Genomic DNA, 20681 nt, shown 5'->3' on the forward strand with positions numbered 1-20681 from the left:
AGTGAGAGGGCCGCATACCACAAAAAAAAAAAAAAAAACCATGAAAATTAATTAGCAAAATAAACTGAACTTAGAAACAGATCTCTGGATCACTGGTATCACAACCATGAATAAATATTCTGTAATTATCTGTGTGAAAAAGCTTTTTGAACTATTAAAGTGGAATTAAAAATATTTAAAACCTTCACCTTTTAAAAATGTCTGTTCGAAAAAAGAAGCAGACTCACAGATACAAAGAACAAACTAGTGGTTACCAGTGGGGAGAGGAAACGGTGGAGGGGCAAGATAGGGGTAGGGGTTTAAAAAAAAAAAGGGTTATTATGGGATTACACAAAAACATGAATGCAAAACTTCTGAGAATTGTAAAGCACGAAAGAATTTAAAGAATCTTTCATTGAATAAAAAAACTTAAAAAATAAATAAAATGGTCTGTGATTTAAGATTCACCTAATCATTAGCATAGCGATATAAATATGGGGTTATAAATAAATACATGAGTAGTCGGGAGGTGTGCTCAAGCTATGTTTTTATTTGGGGGTGTGGGATCTGTCTATTTTAAACTGTTTTATTTGCTTACACTTTCAAGAAAGACTTACTGTGAGGAAAACATTTCCTGGCTAAATCAAAGCTTTAAAGCCTATGGAACGCTTCTTCAAGACCAGCCGTGGTCGCACCTACATCCTCCGCCCCCCATCCCCGAGCTCAGGGCCGGTAAAGAGGCCTCAGTGCTTCTGTGAGGAGGGGGTTGGAGCGTGAGCTCACACACAGGTGAGCAGACCCTGTGACGACTGACACGGGGCACCGAGTGCATTCTTGTGCACAGGTGTGCACACAGGCAAACTATCAGGGAGCAGCCCTTCCAAGGGGAGCAGCTGTCCCATCCCAGCCGACCCGGAGGAGGGAACTACAAGGCCTGACACAGGTTCCCTCCCACAGGGTTCTTTCCAGTGCGCTTGTAACGAAAACGAGGGGAACTGGGGTAAGCATCTTCTAAAGACACAGCCTGAATCCAAATGTACAGACTCTGAATTCCCAAATTTTAATCTGTTAGATTTCACAGGCCCAAAACAACCAGTTCATGAGAATGACCTCTGATCTTTATGATATTTACCAGTTGAACTGGGAGGGTTTTATGTGCTGAGGAGACAAACTCACCCACACAGTCCTCACGTGACGGTGACAGCTCATGTCCCAGTGGGCAGTCACACTGAAAGCTGCCCTCAGTGTTCACACAGGTGCCACCCCTACAAAGGAGAGGGTTACGTTCACATTCGTCAATGTCTGAAAGGTAAAAACGTGAGAGCCATTAAAGAACTCTGAGGAAAAAACGTTCATGCACACAGCATGGGAGAAAGATTCATTATCTGAGGTCATTGTGACTCAAACGTGAGACATGGGTTAATAAGAGATGGGATAACGCTCTCCTCACTTTATGATCAGTAGATAAAAGGTTAAAGTTCTACTCTGAAAAGATAGTGAGCTATCAAGGCTTTTACTTGTATGAAATGAGCAGGCTCATGAGAGGTAAAAATAAACAATATTCGCTTTATATCACTCTAAACTCCAGACACCATATGTCTCTATCTCTAATTATAGTGAAAGAAAACTCTTAGACTGATCACTTTCTGTATCCCATGAGCTGAGTCCTATAAGTTGCTAAAAATCAAACGATGGGCTAAAAGGTGGGCAATGCCAAGAGTGTGTGTAATAACACCCAAGTAAGGAAAAGGACATGGGATTCGCATGACAATATAAATTTGGGGGTCACCACCCACTACCATACATTTTCAGTGACTCCCTCCTCAGCAGTTAGTCTGTGGTGACTTCAGATTCTATAAATAAGCAGAACCCAGTCTCAATATCTCACTGCCATTAAGGCACCGAGGGGCTGGGGCTCCCCAAGAGCTATCGAGGAGCGGATTTCCTGTCTGACACTTAGATCTGTTCTCTCTCTCACCACAGCTCCTTGCCAAGCACGCTGTTCACAGCTCTGAGACAGGCCAAGGTCGCACTAAGGAGTCTGTGCTACACCGGTTTGCAGATCCGAGCAGCTTACCCATGCAGTTCTTCATCATCATGAACCCGCTCTCGTAGCCTTCGAAGCACTCACACTCAAAGCTGCCCGGCGTGTTGACACAGATCCCACTCCCACAGAGGTCAGGAGAAATCCTGCACTCGTCAATGTCTAGTTCACAGGGTTTAAAAGAAATTCAGAAAACCACAGTGAGATGAGAAGGTGTTAGCAAACAGAGAGGTTTGGCCTTCCGAGCAAAAGTGCTGGAGGAAGCAGGGGCGAGGCGTAGAAGGATGCATTTTCAGGAGGTCACCTCGAGGGGGACAGGGCTGCAGGCATATTCCTTTCCCCAACTGCCAAAACTGTCACAGCCAATGGGCAGGGGGGCCCTTTTTGTCCGTAAGAATTCTGGAATTGTGGATTTCTCTTTGTGGCTTAGAAATGATAACAGAAGGATGAACCAAGCAACTGGGATATGAGCCGACCAAGGCAGGTGGCAAACGAGGAAGCAGTGGCCATATGGATGGAGTCCCATGCAAAACGCAAAGCCCACACTGGTTCTGCTGCATTAGCCCACGTCCGCCCTTGGTGCGGGCGTGAGAGGGCTGCTGCCTCTGAGCAGGGGTGGCTAGCCGGCTACAGAGACAGCCTCAGAGGCAGACGCGACCACTGAACCCTGAGCCGGAGAACGCGCCTATATGGCAGGGCCGTGGAATATGCCCCAACTGTGTTTCTGCGTCATATTCAGACGGAAGAGCCTACTGATTTAATTTTAAAATTAAAAACAAACGATAATGATGGGCATTTGCGTTTGTCAATTTTTACATACTACAGTAAATAAGAATCTTTAATAGCAGCACTTAGACTCTCAAAAATAGGATTCTCTGAGAAATCTCCCATTCCTGAAATCAAGATTTTCCATAGAGCAGTATGTCTGTAAAATAAGATTAAGAAAACATGACTTGCTTAAATATTTTTGTCAGAGTGGGAAAAATGTTTTTGCCAGCATCTGTTTATTCTCGTGAATTTAAATTTTTAAGTTTTTCTATCACAGGATTTATAAATGGCTAATTTGCACACGTTCTCTTGCGGGGGGTAGGGGGGGTAGTCTCAGCCCCTGCTTTCTCCCAGCTTTTGTTTTCTTTCTAGTGATTTTTTCCCAAATGCAGGACATACTGAAAAAATGCAGGTACTTTCTTTTAAACAAAAGTCTCAACAAAATTGATTGATTCAATTAAGCAGGTAATAATATGCACACTAATTCTCTTAATTTTTATCTATCAGTATCTAGGAACTGGTGATGAGAGCCATATGAAGAACACAGAATAAGTTCAATGGCAGAGGAGGGACAGATTTTGGCTGATGTGATGTGGTGGGAGCTGCATAGTGTAGATTATGAACTCTGGAACCAGATGACTGGGCACAAATCCCACTTCTGTCATCTTCTGGGTGTAGGGGCTTGGGAAAGTCACTTAATTTCTCTGTGCCTTAGTTTCTTTATCTGTAAAATGGGGCATGTAGTAGCACCTGCCTCATAGGAGTAAGCGAACCAATGTTTCTGAAGTGCTGAGAACATTTCTTGTCTCATAAAGAGGGCAGTATATATGAAAGCTATTTGCTGTTAAGAATTAGCATTTTGGAGGAAGTGGCTTTTGAACTGATCCTGGAAGATGGCATAGAAATTCTAACTTTAAAGATGTAGAATAAATAGAAGGGCAAGAGATAAAATGCACAGATGAAGAAAACTAATGCATTTCAGAGAACATCAAGTTATAGAGAGGCTGATAATGGGTGCAAGTACATGTAAGATGGGTACGGTTACTGAGGGCGCCAGCGTGGGGAGCAGAAGATGGGCCTTACATGCTGTGAAGAAGGGCAGCCAACCGTGTCCCACTGTCCTTTCACATTGCATCCCACAACACCGCAGTGCTGTCAACAAACTTCTCTTATACAGTATAAACGAGTTGAGTTTCAGAGCCATTAAGTGACTTGGCTAATTTCACACCAAAAACAGGGCAGTCAGAACTGGAAAAGCTTCTTTATCTACGTCTAGGATCATCTAAGTCAATAGAAGTTGTTTTGCGGGAAGTTATGCAATCCAAGCCCTGCTTTAGGATGAAAAACCTGGTGGTTGTGAAACTGAAGGATCTAACTGGAAACTTACTGGGGTGGGAGATGCTGGAGGAATCTGCAGTGTAGTAGAGACTGCGATGTGTTGCCCAGGTTCCCCTTCAAGAAGGAAGGACTCACGCGTCCTTGCCCTCAGCTGTTGGGACTGCGGCTGGCAGAAAGTCCTGAGGTGAGAACTGTCTTCAGGAAGCACCTCAGCTAAGCGGACCTTCCTCACAGTCACATCCCTTCTTGGGGCAGATGTATGCAAAGATTCATCATGCAGGTACATAAACACCTAGCCCCTCTGCCCTAACTCAAGACAACTGTGATGTGCTTCCCAGATGCAGAGCTCCCGGGGCAGGTGGGCTGAGGACCACGTTGGGACTGCATCACAGCCCACTTCTGCTTCCTTTCGCCCCGCTCCCAAGACCAATCCTTAATAACCTTCGTGCCTGCTAATCTCTGCTCAATCTGTTTCCTGAGGAGCTGAACCTACAGCAGCAATAATGTAGAAGAAATAGTACAAGTACTTGAAATAACCATTTTGATGGAAGAGAGGTGTCAAAATTAAGTCTGAGGCTTCAATCCTGAGTGAAATGATACTATTAATGTATCCAAGGAAGTCCCTAGGCAGAGGAAGGGGGATGGGACAAAGGGAGACGAAAACAAAGAGAAACTGTCCAGATGGAAGTTAGAAATGCAGGAGTGGAACTCAGGAGGACTAGAGAGCTAGAGATGGCACCTAGGAGTCAGCTCAACAGAGGCCATCCAAAAAGGCGTGATGGTAGATGCAATTCTGAGAGGCAGAATGTTCAGAAAGCAGAGGACTTTGGAAAATGCCCAAGGGATGGAAAATGCCAAAGACAAGAAGAATCTGGGAAGATTAGAGATGGAACATCATAGTCATGATAGGACAACTCAGATGGGAAATACCATGGAAGCTAAGAGAGAAGAAAATCAAGGAGGGGGTTGGCCAGAGGTCAAGGAAAATATGCACTGAGAGAAAGATTTTTTTGAACTTGGCAAAGGTGTTTTGCAAGAGTATATATATATGTGCCTGAAGGAGGGAGGTCAGCATTCAGGGGCTACAAAGCAAATGGTTACTTAAAAGAGAGGAATGAGAGGTGAAAGTAGGAAAAGAGCATGGTAGCTTGAGGGAAAAGGAGGGCTGAGGAGATGCTCTGCACTTGTTTACAGGTCTAGGGAAAGAAACCAGTAAAGAGGGGGAGATGCCAGAGAGAGAGGAGTGAACTCTGCTAAGAAGGGCCTGGAGAAGAAAGAGGGAAGGAGAGTGAAAGCAGAGAGTTTCGCTGGAAAATTGCAGAAGAACATCACATTTCCTTCTCTGGAAATGGAGGAGAGAGTAGGGCTGGAAAAGGACATATTATACCAGAGAAGAGGGTGTGTGAGAAGGGTCCTGGCAATCAGGTTTGACTTCAATAAAGAAGAAAAGGAATGAATAGCGATACGAGAGGGTGTGTAAGCCAGAAGAGGTTTAGAAGTGCCGCTAAGAGAAATTTATTAAGGGACGTAAAGAGGTGAATACAAGTATCGCTCAGCAGCAGCAAAGGCCTGGTTGAGGGCGAATGCAGGGACCTCGGTCACCTTTTCTCAGGCTCTCCCCACCAAGTGCAGCAGCCCCGAGTGGAGAAAACAGTGGTGAGGGGGTTAGGAGTTGGGGATCGGCATGGAAGGCACGGCAGAAAGACGAGATGGCAGAACTCCACAAGACCAGATGGATAGTTGTGAAATGCTTAGGGGAGAGTCTAGGCTGGGTAGGGCCAGGAGTGAATCACTAGGATCCTATGGAGTACGAAGCTAGGAAGAAGTCAAGAGAGACACTTCAATGGAGATCAGGAACGCGTAGTGGGGGCAGGAGAAAAGGGAAAATTCCAAAGAGAATATGTAAAACGAGAGTTCTGAAAACAAGACCTTGGAGACATACTTCAAGTGTTTGGAATAATTTGTTATATTACCTAACAGAAAAACTTGGAATTTTGTGTATTTTCTTAGAGAAAAGGATAAGGGTATGGATATGGATTGTGACTGAAGCATAATATTAAGAAAACTGCCCACAGAGGAGGAAAATAAGTTACAACTTCTCTATTACAAACCTTAAAATTTGTAACAGAATGTCAAGTTTATACAAGTGTTGATTTAATGGCTATATTCTTTAGTACTCATATATTCTGAAAATCCTATTGTTATATTGTTCTTGTAGGTAGCACAGATATTATTTTCATGCTCTTTTGCAGCTCTCTCACAAGTTTGCTGGAGAAGTGGTTCAGGCATCGGGAAAAGGAAATAAAAAGAACAATGTACATGTTCCTAGTGAGAAGATGGGCTTTTAAAGGCAATACTTCCCAATAGCAAAAGAAAGAGAGCCAAGGTTTACCCAGTACAACAGAAGAATAGTCTCACCTGTGCAGTTTCTTTCCTCCAAGTCTAGAGCAAAGCCACTATTGCAACGGCACTTGAAACTTCCAATTGTATTCCTGCACTTTCCATACGTGCACATCCCAGGGAATGCTTTGCATTCATTGATATCTACAGGCAGAACAGAGCTGGAATGTAGAGCCGGTTGATATAAAAGAGTAGGTCCAGCTTACCCTTAAGCTGGGATGAAGTGAGAGCATGGCATGGACATATATACACTACCAAATGTAAAACAGATAGCTAGTGGGAAGCAGCTGCATAGCACAGGGAGACCAGCTCGGTGCTCTGTGACCACCTAGAGGGGTGGGATAGGGAGGGTGGGAGGGAGGCTCAAGAGGGAGGGGATATGGGGATATATGTATACGTATAGCTGATTCACTTTGTTATACAGCAGAAACTAACACACCATTGTCAAGCAATTATACTCCAATAAAGATGTTAAAAAATAAAAGGGTAGGTCCATCATTTTCAGTTAAAAATCTAACGTGATGGAAAAGAATGTACTCAAGTAAAAATGTGGGATATCAAATTTTTCAATGATTACATTGATGCCACACAGGAAGTGCCAACTGTGAAAAAGATCCTGTATTTTTACTGAACAGTTCTGATCCTTTTATTTCTGACCATTTGTTTTGTAAAGTTTAGGGGAGATAGAGAACTTTTTGCAACATCAGGGCTGCATCTCATCAGGCTGTGCTGAGGAAAGCAGCAGTACAGTAGAAGGCTGTAAGAAAAGTGAGATTAGCTGCCTTTTTTAGTATCTTCACTTCAACACCAACTTGTACAGGTGATTTATACTCCTGGGCCATAAGGCTGGTTGCATGTTTTGTTTAACAAAGAAAATAAAGTGGGAAATCAAATGTTTAAGGCAAAATCAATCTTCAGAGAATGCGGAAGGTGAGCTTTAGTGCAGAGGGACCAAATGCGCTGCTGACAGTTACCTTTGTAAAATGGCCTCCCAGTAAGAACGTCCCCTCTGTTAGCAAAGCCAGGCCCCCGGGGGCACAGGGTCTCGTACTCCGTGGTGCCAGGTTTGGGGCACTCCTCACACTCAGTGCCCCAAGCCGCTCCGACTGCACAGCAGCAGGCATCCATGCGGAACTTCCCAGGAACAGGATGGACGCATTCATCCTCATCCCACTTCAAGTAACACTGCTCCATGCGGATATCTACAGGGTGAGGGAACCACAGTTTGAGATTAAGCTGTAAGATGCACTGAACATTCACATACCAAACACCTGCTTAGGCCCTGGGATGAGGCCAGGCCCTGGAGACACACTAATGAGCAGGAGACAGAGTCCCTGACCTCCTGAAATGGATACCATAATGACAGTCATTTAAAGAGAGAACAGGTGGGTTCTCCTTCAGTGTTACCTAATCTCACCTGACACCTTCAGGAAGAAAAGGTTCCCTTGGGATAAGATTCCTTCTTATCATCAGCTATGATCCTTTTTTTTGTATCACTGACATCAGAAAGAATAAATAACTTTAGCATATTTTAGGGCCACTGAAATATGAGCAATTCTGTGATTAGTGGGGGGAAAAAAGCATTTGAATTACATATGTAAAAAGTTATAAGAGCCTGGTAGAGTAATCCTGTGCCTTTACTACTGAGTTTCATATCAATATTTACATCAGGAATCAAAACATTGTCAACATATGGCCTATGAATGTTTTGATTTTAATATTAATTTTGGAAACCTTTGGATAGTACATGTGCTTTACAGTTTGTTGCAGTCTCCACTACTCCTTATTACCACCTCACTCATTTATGTTAACTTCTTGGCCCCTGCAAGCATCTGAGTTTGGAACTCCTGATTTAGATCAACTTCTATCAGAGCAGTTTATCTCTTTTGTTCTCAGAATATTTTCCATTTTCATATGCCAATCTCTTGAAACCTTCTCACATTCACAGCCATGGTAAGTTATTGTAGCAAAATTTAAGTAGTGACAAAAAGCATTTAACGATAAAGATGTTAAAAAAAAAAGCATTTAACAAAGTACAAGGATGAAGAATCCGATATATCCTCTTAGAATATTACAAAGGAATGATTTTGAGTGATATTACTGAGAATTTATTTTGCTGAGTGATAACTTAAAATCAATGATATAAATTCATATATAGCATCATTTAGTTACTGAAGGCAATTTGATTTCATTAGTTATTGGACCATACTGATACTATTACTTTGTCATCTTCAAAAGATACTTTACATTTTTCTAAACTTTGGAGATAATTTAAGAATAAAACTCCAGAAAGAAGTTTTCTTTACAATTGGACTTTGGATATTATAATTTCTAAACAATTCCATATGATTTTTTTTCCAAATGATTTTACAGTCATACTTTGTATCCAAATTTAAATATGCTGTCAAAACTTAGTTTAAAATAAAATTTGTGTTAATTATAATAACTAAACTGTATGCTGTTGCAAACTTTTTTCCTACTACTAATTTTAAAAAATCCCTGTTTTTAAAATACTTTAAAGATCTTTGAATAGAATAATTTAAAAATATTTATTATAGAGTTTTGGAATAATTTTTAATATATAATTTTTTTAATACTTAGTTAATATATAATTTTAGAATACCTATTTAAATACCTTGAAGATCTTGGAATATAATACTACCATTGCTCACACTTTGTCTACAAGCTTAAATTTCAAATACAAGCCTATGTAAAGTTATTTTACAAACTAAAAACTTACTGTTTCATAAGATATTGGGAAAAAAATCCCTTAAGTAAATAAAAAATTGTTCAGAGACAACACAGAATCAATAGAAGTTTCTCTTTCAATCATGAAACTTAAGTTTAGTCAAGAATAACACTGATAAAAAATAAAGTCAGCTAGGCATTTCTATAATACAATGCTGACAGAAAAAGCTTCCTTATTTAAAATCTTTAGAAAATAAAGCATTAAGAAAATTTAAATTCTGAAGATGGTAAAGGAAAGGGTAGGATCAGTCAATATTTTCACACAGAAGCCACATCCAAACTTTGCCATGACTTTCCCCACTGTCTTGTCAAGGAGCATAGCTGCAATGGGCTGGTAAATGTTAAACTTCAAACGTGAGTCTCCCATTTTTTTCAATGTTCAAAATATACATAGTTCTCTTCTTCCATTGACTCAGTGTGAAAGACTAAACAGCCTAAAATATCTGATCAAAGAACTTATAATTTTTGTGTGTGTGTGAAAGTAGGGACTTGAAAATATATTTGTACGGCCCACGCTCATAGAAGCATTATTCACAACAGCTGAAACCCAAGCATCCATCGACAGATGAGTAGACAAATAAAATGTGGTACATACATACAATGGAACACCACTCAGCCTGAGAAAGGAGAGAAATACTGATACATGCTACAACATGGATGAACCTTTAAGACACCACACTAAGTGAAACAAGCCAGTCACAGGAGGACAAATATCATATGATTCCTTTCCTATGAGGCACTTAGAGTAGTCAAATTCATAGAGACAGAAAGTAGAAGCATGGATGCCAGGGGCCAGGAGAGGGATAAATGGGGTGTTAGTGTTTAATAGGTACAGAGTTTCAGTAGGGGAAGATGAATTTTTGAGATAAATTTGAGAGTATACTAACTTTCTGTATTATACAGAAACCATTTCATTTAAATTCATTCACTTGAAAAATATCCTCTGGTGAGTTTCCCCCAAATATCTCACTTAAAGCAAGTTTTCCAGCTATAGACCAAATAGTTTTGGTCAGGCCACTCTCCAAAAAAATAAGAAAATTCATGCTTGGTTTCACGCATAAAACACAAGACAGCATGGACTTACCCAAACACACACGGCCAGTTCCATCCAACGTAAGGCCTTCAGGGCACTCACAATGAAAAGATCCTTTGCTGTTAACACAGCGTCCATTTGGGCAAACGCCAGGAAACACCTCACACTCATTAATGTCTGCAGGGAAATGAAGCAAGCAGAGAGAAAAAGACGTTACAAGTAGAAAAAGCAGGTGTAGTCTTACTTCCTGTATAGCATATTCATTCTGCAATACAACGCAGATTATTACTTGAGTTAAGCAGAAATATTCCACAACGAAGCCACCGGGTTTCCTGGGTACCAGCTGTGAAAACTACCACAGTCTTGCCCGTCCATAAAACACATCCCAGACATACACCTTTGCCAGCTGTTCTGTGCCTTAAAGGCTAGTGATGTCCTCACAAAAATTCACCCAACAGCATAAAGAGGAGAAATGGGAAATTCTAAGCTGTTTCCTAAGAATATTATTCTAAAACATTTGTTGACTACATCTAGTATTTTTATTGAAATTCCAAGGTTTTTGAAAGTGATAAATATCTCCAAAGTGTGAGTGAATGTTAATTTTTTTTAATTAATTTTAAATTCTTTTTCTTTTTAAACCCCACATTTGTTTATTTATTTATTTTTTTGGCCGTGTTGGGTCTTCATTGCTGTGCGGCCTCTCTTCATTGCGGGCCTCTCACTATCGCGGCCTCTCTTGTTGCGGAGCACAGGCTCCAGACGTGCAGGCTCAGTAGTTGTGGCTCACGGGCCTAGTTGCTCCGCGGCATGTGCGATCTTCCCAGACCAGGGCTCGAACCTGTGTCCCCTGCATTAGCAGGAAGATCCTCAACCTCTGCACCACCAGGGAAGCCCCAGTGAATGTTAATTTTAAATACTGCTCTAAAGACTTAACAATGTCATTCAAGAACGCACCCACCTTCACAAGTAACACCTTTAATCCTGGCAAACCCTCTTGGGCAAGCTGTATCTGTGAGAACAAAGGACACATTTTTACTTCATTACAAAAAACACAACTGTCTTAAGCTCAAGAAACAGTATAATGGAATCTAAATTGAACTAAATAAAAACCACAATCTGGGCTTTAGAGGCAAAGGACTCCAGCTGCCCTCTGTTCAATTCAGTGGAGCACATGACATGCTGTGGTAACTCCATTGGTGTTGACCCATATTGAGATTCTCATAATTTTTCCTACAATTTCCTTTTGCTTTCACACTGTCAACCAAATCACAAGTAAACAAAAGATTTAGAGAAAAGAGACATCATGCTCTACTGGGACACATGCAAATAAGAATATTGGAGGATACAGATAGTCACCCAGTAGCTAAATTCTAGTTGATTCCCTTCCTTATCCAAACTATTCAGAAGGTCTGCTTATAGTAAAAGGATAAACCAAATACATATTTCAAGAAGTGAATACATTTTACGAGAAAAGACAACATGTTGGGGAGGGTAATGATCTTATGGTCTGCCTCATGGTGGAAATATACAGAGAAAGAGATGCCTATTGACGAAGAAGCTTTCCGATGCGAAGCCCAGAAGCCCGCTGGCCAGGCTCCTACCTAGTTCACACCGCTCACAGGGGCTCCCCCAGGCAGCCCCGAGGGTGGCGCAGCATTCGGATTTCAGAGTGGCTCCATTAATGTTCACCTCACAGCGGCTGTCCTGGATGTTGAGCCAACACGTCCCTTTCAGGCTGTCTGAAAAGGAATAGGAAATAGTGGGGAGCTCTCATCTCTGAAGAAAACAGAACTCAGTTCTATACACCAAAGGCATTATTTAATAGTATTAAAAAACAAAACCTTATTTAAAAAACTTTTTTATAGACATTTACACGTACATGCATTTAACTATAGCATATTACATACATGAAAATTAAATATGGTACTGTATATATTTCACACGATATGATAATTAATACAATTATATCTATGGGTATTCTAGGAGCAGCTGCTACTGCCCACGATTTCGTACTGGGATTCGCAAATACAGGGCATTACTGTTATAAGATCATTACTTGTATGAAAAATATTCATAAGACTTATTCTTTATGGCAGATACTTTGATATTTAAGATTTTATCAAATAACATTCTCCAAATAATCTCCTTCTCTCTTAATTCCCCACCAAATAAACCACACACAATTTCCGTTCTGTTGGAGAGAAGCCAGTGTCTCTCCAACCGAAGATAATTATTTGATGAATAATTTGAATAAAAGAAATCTTAAAGATAAAAAAAATAAACATCACTCATAAAACCACCATTAAGACACACCAAGGCTAATATTTGATGTATTTTCTTTCAGGCATCTTTCTATAATACATATGTATAGCCTTATCTCTAGTTCAAAACGTAACACATGTTTATGATAAACTACTTGAAGAAATAGCAGAGAAAATATAAAAATCACCTGTAATCCAACCATCCAGAGGCAACTACTCCTAACTTTTTATACTATGTTTCTACATCAGATTTAAGTTCTTCCTTAAATGCCCATTAAAAAACCAATTTTGAAGCAGAGAAGAGGAATCCAAAGTTGACATGGCAAGTATTAACTGAGTAAAATAAATCATATGTGAAGTTTTCCTTGCAGTACTGTGGCTCTCAGTTTACTGTGCATAACATTACCAAGCTTCTTGTTAAAATGCAGACTCATAAGTTTCCAGGTGTGTGGCCCAGGAGTCTGCATTTGACAAGCTCCTGAGGTGATCCCTCTGCAGGTGATGTGTAAAACAATTTAATAAAGCTTAATAGCGTAGTGTGGTCACAATCTTGGAAAACAATAAAGAAAAAGGCTATTCCTACAGTATTTATATTTTTTTCATTTTTTAAAATAGACTTTTTTAGAGCAGTTTTAGGTTCACAGCAAAATTGAGCATAAAGTACAGAGTTCCCATATACTCCCTGCCCCCTCACACACACAGCCTTCCCCACTATCAATATCCCACATCAGAGTGGTACATTTTTTACAGTCAATGACTCTATACTGCTATGAATATCAATATCGTGTACAGGTTTTTGGGTGGACATAAATTTCAGGTCATTTGAATAAATACTAATGAGTGCAATTGCTGGGGTGTATGGTAAGAGTATGTTTAGTTTTATAAGAAACATCCAAACTGTCTCCAATGTGGCTGTACCATTTTGCATTCCCACCAACAATGAATAAGTTATTTGGTGTTCTCAGTGTTTTGGATTTTCACCATTCTAGTAGGTGTGTAGTGGTGTCTCATTGTTTTAACTTGCATTTCGCTACTGAAATATTATGTGGGCATTTTTTCATATGCTTATTTGCCATCTGTATATCTTCTTTGGTGAAGTATCTGTTAAGATCTTTAGCTTATTTTCTAATTAGGTTGTTAGTTTTCTTATTGTTGAGTTTTAAGAGCTCTTTATATTTCAGATAACAGTCTTTTTATCGGATATGTCTTTTGCAAATATTTTCTTCCAGTTTGCGGCTTGGCTTCTTATTCTCTTGACCATATCTTTTGCAGAGCAGAAGTTTTTAATTTAATGAAGCCTGATTTATTAATTACTTCTTTCATGACTCATGCTCTTGGTGTTGTATCCAAGTCATTAGCAAACCTAAGGTCATAATAAATTAATATAAACATAGACATTACACCCTTCACCAAAATTAACTCAAAATGCATCACAGACCTAAATGTAAACTACAGTATTTACTTTAAAACTCATCTAATAATAAGGTCAAATAAAGTTAAACTGCTAAAATCAACAATAAAAAAAAATACAGGGCTTCCCTGGTGGTGCAGTGGTTGAGAGTCTGCCTGCCAATGCAGGGGACACGGTGGGTTCGTGTCCCGGTCCAGGAAGATCCCACATGCCGCGGAGCAGCTGGGCCCGTGAGCCATGGCCGCTGAGCCTGCGTGTCCAGAGCCTGTGCTCCGCAACGGGAGAGGCCACAACAGTGAGAGGCCCGCGTACCGCAAAAAAACCCAAAAAAACAAAAAAGCAACCAGAAACACAGAAAGGGAATTGCAGTGAAACTGGCAGGCCCATGAAGGGAGATGTTGTAATCTGATTCCCTATAGAACAAGGTAGTGGGTAAGAGCACTTTACCTACAACCCAAGCCCTCTGGGTCAGAGGATAAAACAAAACAATTCTGTCCTTGACTGAATACAAAAAGTTATGGGGCAAGGCTGTGGGGAAGAAATAGGCAGTCCGTTTGGTTTTTTCTGCTTTGAGATTCAGTTTGGATAAAAACTGTATGCAAATGAAAAAGATTTGCTCAAATGCATTTGTATCAGGTCTCAAATTACAGGTTTTTTAGATGCTTAAACCTGTACATCCCATAGCACAGAGGAAACTGAGATGCTTGTGTAAGGCTACTGTGTATTGAAATGGTCTTTTAAGGACTGGGTTAATTACTGATCTATCACTTTGGCTGTAGTCATTTTAAGTAAGATATATTCTAATAATATTTGCTAATATTTATTGAGGTAGCAACAAGCACTGTTAAAGGCTTTCTATGTATTAGTTTATTTACCCATTAAAACAACCCTATAAGGTGTGAACAACTTTCAGATGAGAAAACTGAGGCACAGGGGTCAACTAATTTACCCAAGTAAGGTCACCCAGCTAGGAGAGTGTCAGCATCAAGATTCAAACCTGCGTTGTATGATTTCAGAGGCTTTACTCTGCTTCTGTAGGCTGGTATTGTATCAACACTGAAAAGTCCCCAAATCCATCCATACACACACATATACAATCCATCTCTATCTCCTGACTGTTTTTTCTTTTGTGTGTGTACCTATATACCTACACACACACACACACACACACACACACACACACACACACACAGAGTCACAATATAGACGTAGTTATATAGTCAGAGGTTGGTTAAGATCTCTGAAAAAAATAAAGCAGGGAAAGCAGATAAGCTAGAGGCTACAGTAAAAATCAAGAAGAGAAATAATGGTGGCTTGGACTGGGGGTTGTTGATCTTGGTGGTGAGAAGTGGTTGAAATATGGATAAACTTTAAGTACAATCAATAGGATTTACTGATGGATTAAATGTGCAGTTTGAGAGAAAGGCATCAAGGATGACTCCAGGATTTTAGAGGCTGGCAATTACAAGAATGGAGTTACCATTTGACAAGGCAGAAATGATTCTAGGAGACACAGATTTAAGCTGAAAGATAGAAATTTGCTAAGTCTGAAATGTCAACTAGACACCCAAATGGAGACACTGTGCAGATAATTAGAAATACAAGTCTGAAATTAGCAGACAGATTAAAGATGGAGAGAGAAATGTGAGTCAATGTAGAGGCCATCTAAGCATGAGTGTAAGACAGAGAAGCAAAGAGGTCCAAGGACTGACCTGTGAGACATTTCAAATTGGAAAACAGGAGAATATGAAAGATTTAACAAAGGAAACTGAGAAAACGGGCCAGAAAAGTGAAAGGAAAAGAAGAGGAGGCCATAAATGAAAAAATTCTTGAGAAGGGATGAGTGATGAACGGTACTAAACGCTGCTAATAGGCTAAGATGAGGAGCATTGCGCCTGTCGTGTCCATGCCCAGAATGCAGATCCAAGCCAAAGATGAGGGAGATTGGACTAGATTATGCAGAGCTATCAGATGTGAACAGTGTAATGCAGGAAAGATTAACCAAATTTATTGTTCTATTATATTTAATCATTTCAACCAGCATACAGCAGTCTCTTCAAGCAGTTTATAGAACAGTTCAAGATTGGTTTATACTTAGGAAGTTTGCATAATATCTTCTAAATCCCTAAATATTCTTTGTATCTAACTAATTCATGTACATTCTGACAATTTTAAAGTTTTAATTATATCAGGGAATTTTTATCCAGTTCTAAATTTAGAGATTTGGCCCCTACCAAGAACAGCTTGCAGGCTAATTACTGATTAAAGCCATTTGACAGTCCTATTAAAAAGTACATTCATAATATTTCCTAAGTATATTTTACTATTAACTCCCTTTTTAAAACTAGAATTCTGTTTTTAATAAAAAAAGAAGAAAAAATGATGTCTAAAATTTTAAAATATTAAGTAAATTTCTTTCTGAGCAGCTTTAAGCTGGGATATTCAAATATGATCACAATGAATGAAAACACGTAACACGTTGGCTGAGAAAAATATGGTGGTGTTTAGTTGTACAACATAATGACTTGGAAATAGAAAGTCTTTGTTCCTTTTCATTAATAACTATAAGGGTAAAGGCCAAAATCATAGACATGTTTATGACAAAGCAAAAACTAAGATATCTTTGATGCCCAAGTGGCATACAGAGTTAGTTTTCTGAGACATTAATTGACTAATGCTGAGTTCATTTCCTTTGCATAATAAAACGAGTCTATCTCAGTTGGAAACTGTGGCTTAGCAAAAATATTTCTGCCTTACCAGATCCAACCCACACGTCCTCCCCGCAAACCAGGAATTCTGTGAGAAAAAAAAGTAACGCCCTAGGCAGATGGCAGTCTATTTCCTAGTATGGAGAGCTGAGCAAGGCTCAAATTTCACCAGCTGTACCTCACTGGGAGATGAAGAGTTGGCATTTCCAAAGGGAAGGTTTTCATTGAAACTTTGGACTTGGTCAGTTCTCCTGTGACAAACAGGTACTCTAAGCATCCAGCTAAATATTGCTAGCATCAGACATAATACTGAAAATACTATTGTCTTTGGAAAATACTAAATTGAAAATTGATATTGAATAAATAACAAACAAAAACAGCCAATTTATTTGGCACTATGTAAAACTGAAACATCTCCCTAACTACTTGGAAATACATATTTAGTGCCCTTTAAAGGTGGATACTAGGTAATAATATGAAGTATGTATACCTAGCCAGTGTAGCCATAGACACTAGAAGCAGGAAAGAATGACTGGGATCGTTTTTTTCCCTTACATATGCTAAACGGTTGCTTATAGTGATAGATCAGACTATTTCATTTTATATATCTCCTATCGTCAAAAACTGACCTTATATGTTTTGAGATACATTGAAAGATGTCTTGGAAGTTTTGGAATCTTTCTCTCTTAGAGATTTCCCAAAGCAAGAAAACAGTTATCTTCTCTTCCTTGGAGCTCATAAATTTATGATTGATGGGAGAAATGAAAAAAAACAATAAATTCTTTCTATTTGTTTAAAGTTTAAACTCTTCAAATTCTTGTTAACTGAGTCCAAATGCGATCACATTTCTGTTTACCATTGAAGGTTGTTTATAAAATGTATGCAGTAAGGATTTGATTGTATTGATGCCTAAGGCATTCCTGGGGAATGAATATAAATATGTGTGTGGTATGGAAATGCTTATAACGTATAGCATAATATATATACTTATAAGAAAGGAACGCTTCCCAGAATCTAACAAAATATAAGAGCCTGTCCAGTTTATGCTATCATGTTGTACTCCTATCTTGATAACAAGAGAAAACAACTGAAGTAACTCCTAATTATTAGCTTCCTGTGATTGTGTTCTGTTTTTATCCACAGAAGTCCTGAGGTCTCTGCTTATCTTTGTAGTGAAACTGAAACATCAGCACCATGTATGAATCTTACCAATACAGATCAATCCTGTAGAGCTGAGTTTGCTGCCAGGAGAACATTCACAATGGAAAGATCCAAGGTTGTTCCTGCAGGCCCCATTGACACATGGGTTGCTTTCACATTCATTTATATCTACAATCCAGAAGGAAAAGATTCTGTTAGAGCTGCCATGTGTTTCTGGAAAATATTACTCCAACAAGCCATGCTATGCCAGAATGTCTGGTAAGCTTGGCTCTTGTAATTTTAATATGGTTCTATGAGGCATAAAGTGAATGGGGAAAGGAGAAGTGCATTTTACCGTGTGAATACACATGTGCACGGCCGGGGACTCAGTAGGACTATAGGAATCAGCCTATTTTGAAAGGGTTTAGCATCTAAAGCTTCACTGTTTCACTACAACTTTACATAAATTGGATTCATTTTCTCCCATAATAAGATGTAATTTTCCTGTGGGAAATCTGAATTCTGATTCCACGGAAAGCAACATATTCCTGGGTGCAATGTGTGCTGTGCACAAAAGTGACTGTTTCTGTCATTTGTGGCTCCGAGAGGTTTTGGAAGAATTTAAAAAGCCTGTAGTAGAGACAACATATCACACTGCTGGCTTTAATTCCAAATTTCTGGATACAAATCAGGGAATAAGGGATGAAACTTTAATACTGGGTACAGCATTCTCCTCTAGCCCTTATCCACCTTCCCGTTCACATTTCCATGTTTGGTGTGAGACATTTTTGTGGGCCTCTCACTGTTGTGGCCTCTGCCGTTGCGGGGCACAGGCTCCGGACGCACAGGCTCAGCAGCCATGGCTCACAGGCCCAGCCGCTTCCGCGGCATGTGGGATCTTCCCGGACCGGGGCACGAACCCGTGTCCCCTGCATCGGCAGGCGGACTCTCAACCACTGCGCCACCAGGGAAGCCCCCTGGTGTGAGACATTTTTAAAGCACAACTGATTGTGCTAAAATTAAAAAGAGAAAAAAATCTTTTAATTGTTTTAAATAGACCTTTACCATCATTAATTTGATCTGAGTCCTAAATCAAATCATATACCATAATCTAAACAACTCCTGTTGATGGTCAGAAGTATGACGGTCAGAATTAGAGTATGCCTATGTTCTCAAGTGGTGACTAAACAAAATGTCAAGCCAATAAAGTTAAATAGCTTAACATGAGTTAATTAAAAATAAATACAAGATTTAGCTAAAGTGTTTAGAAACAATATCAAAGACTGACCTTCAATATAAATTAAACCACTCAATTTAAGGAAGAGAGACATGGATTTCTTTCTGTATTTGGTTAACTATCCGAAACAGGTCAACATACCTCAAGATTTTTTTTTTGAACACTACAGTTTCCGAGTTCACCATAATACTTATTTTTTTCTAAACACCTCTTTGAATTAAACATGAATACTATATATACCAAGGAAAACATGCAAATAAATGACTAGAAGATTGTAATGTTTACTCTTGAACATCTCAAGTCAAATACAAACTAAACTGGTTCTGAAAAGGCAGGGCTTGCTGATTTTCAAGTCTATGGACTTGAAATGCAAATTTAAAAATCCATGCGGAAAACAGTTATGTTCCTTCTTTGCTATTTCAAAACTACTGAAGAAGAACCCAGGTATAAAATGAATTCTTCAAGTAGAAATTGTGTGAAGAAATATAAATGCATCTTTCTTTCAGGTCATTTGTAGCAAGAAGGCCTCTTAAAAGAAAAATACAAGAGCAGGTTTTATAAATATAGCACAGATTTGGAATGAAAACATCTATTCCAGAGTACTAAAATTCTTTCAATAAAAACACAATGTAAAAAAGAAATCAGCCAAAAAAGCAGCAGATACCTAATCTGAAGACAGATGATATACTACCTACTAATTTTATTTGTAAGAAGCTCCCCAGAAGAAAAATGTCAGTATCATATACTTTCAAAATCCCTATTTTATATTAAGCAATTATGAACTCAAAAACTATAAACACATGCCATGACAGCTACAAATATAAACTGTTTAATTTTTCTTTAAATACAATGTTTTTATGTTATAAATGTCGTGGAACCAGGAACTGAAACAGTTCACTGTACATTCCTGGAAATAAACTTCAAAGCACATCTGGTTTACATTTAACTAGTTATGTCACTGGAAACACAATCTAAACCACAGTGCTTGCTATAAAAATTTTAACTTTCACAGACTCTCAGAGCTCAAACAAAAAAGTAAAATAAATTTTTGTAACTTCAGTTTGAAATATCAGAGAAACTTGATCACTGCTATTTATTACGTATTTAAAATAGCCTGTTGAAAACAAGAATGACAAGCAAAATTAGTGAATCTAGCAAATATATATAGAGAAAGCTAGAATCGGCAGTGAATTGGCTGATACTGATAATTCCCTGCCTAGTCTTTGGAAATTAGTTTAGAAAGAATAGCATGCAGAGAACTGCTTCAGGCAGACAAATTTATTGTGTGAATGCAAGGCTGGAAATAAGGAGGACACCCAAGGGAAAAAGATATCCGTTGCCTGCAGGTCTATTTCTTTTTTGCAAAACACTTAATAAAATGCAAATAACTTAATAGTGGGAAGAAAGTGTAGAAATAACAGTTATTTGGTTGGATTTCTCACCATAAATCAATTTTATTTCCACAAATGTCATAAGGCTAGAACCAAAATATTTCTCTATCATTTCTCTTTTATTTACATAATATGAACTTCTTTCTTATAAACGACAGATAATAAAACATATTTCGTATTAAAGAAAAGGCTCAGGTTTATCAGAAACAATTATCCTTTGGAC

General features: G+C 39.0%; 1 protein-coding gene across 1 annotated transcript in view; it reads right to left on the minus strand.

Moving 5' to 3' along the window:
• Nucleotides 1–20681, minus strand: part of FBN2 (fibrillin 2) — a 231510-nt gene that overhangs the window by 63282 nt on the left and 147547 nt on the right. The window contains exons 20-27 of the mRNA XM_065873429.1: nucleotides 17900–18019; nucleotides 11912–12049; nucleotides 11269–11319; nucleotides 10362–10487; nucleotides 7504–7731; nucleotides 6548–6673; nucleotides 2057–2185; nucleotides 1156–1281 (exon numbers count right to left, since the gene is read on the minus strand). Coding sequence (XP_065729501.1) covers nucleotides 1156–1281; nucleotides 2057–2185; nucleotides 6548–6673; nucleotides 7504–7731; nucleotides 10362–10487; nucleotides 11269–11319; nucleotides 11912–12049; nucleotides 17900–18019 — 1044 coding nt within the window. The remainder of the gene's footprint in view (nucleotides 1–1155; nucleotides 1282–2056; nucleotides 2186–6547; nucleotides 6674–7503; nucleotides 7732–10361; nucleotides 10488–11268; nucleotides 11320–11911; nucleotides 12050–17899; nucleotides 18020–20681) is intronic.

This window comes from Phocoena phocoena, chromosome 3 (genome assembly GCF_963924675.1).
Source record: "Phocoena phocoena chromosome 3, mPhoPho1.1, whole genome shotgun sequence".
Lineage (NCBI taxonomy): Eukaryota > Metazoa > Chordata > Mammalia > Artiodactyla > Phocoenidae > Phocoena > Phocoena phocoena.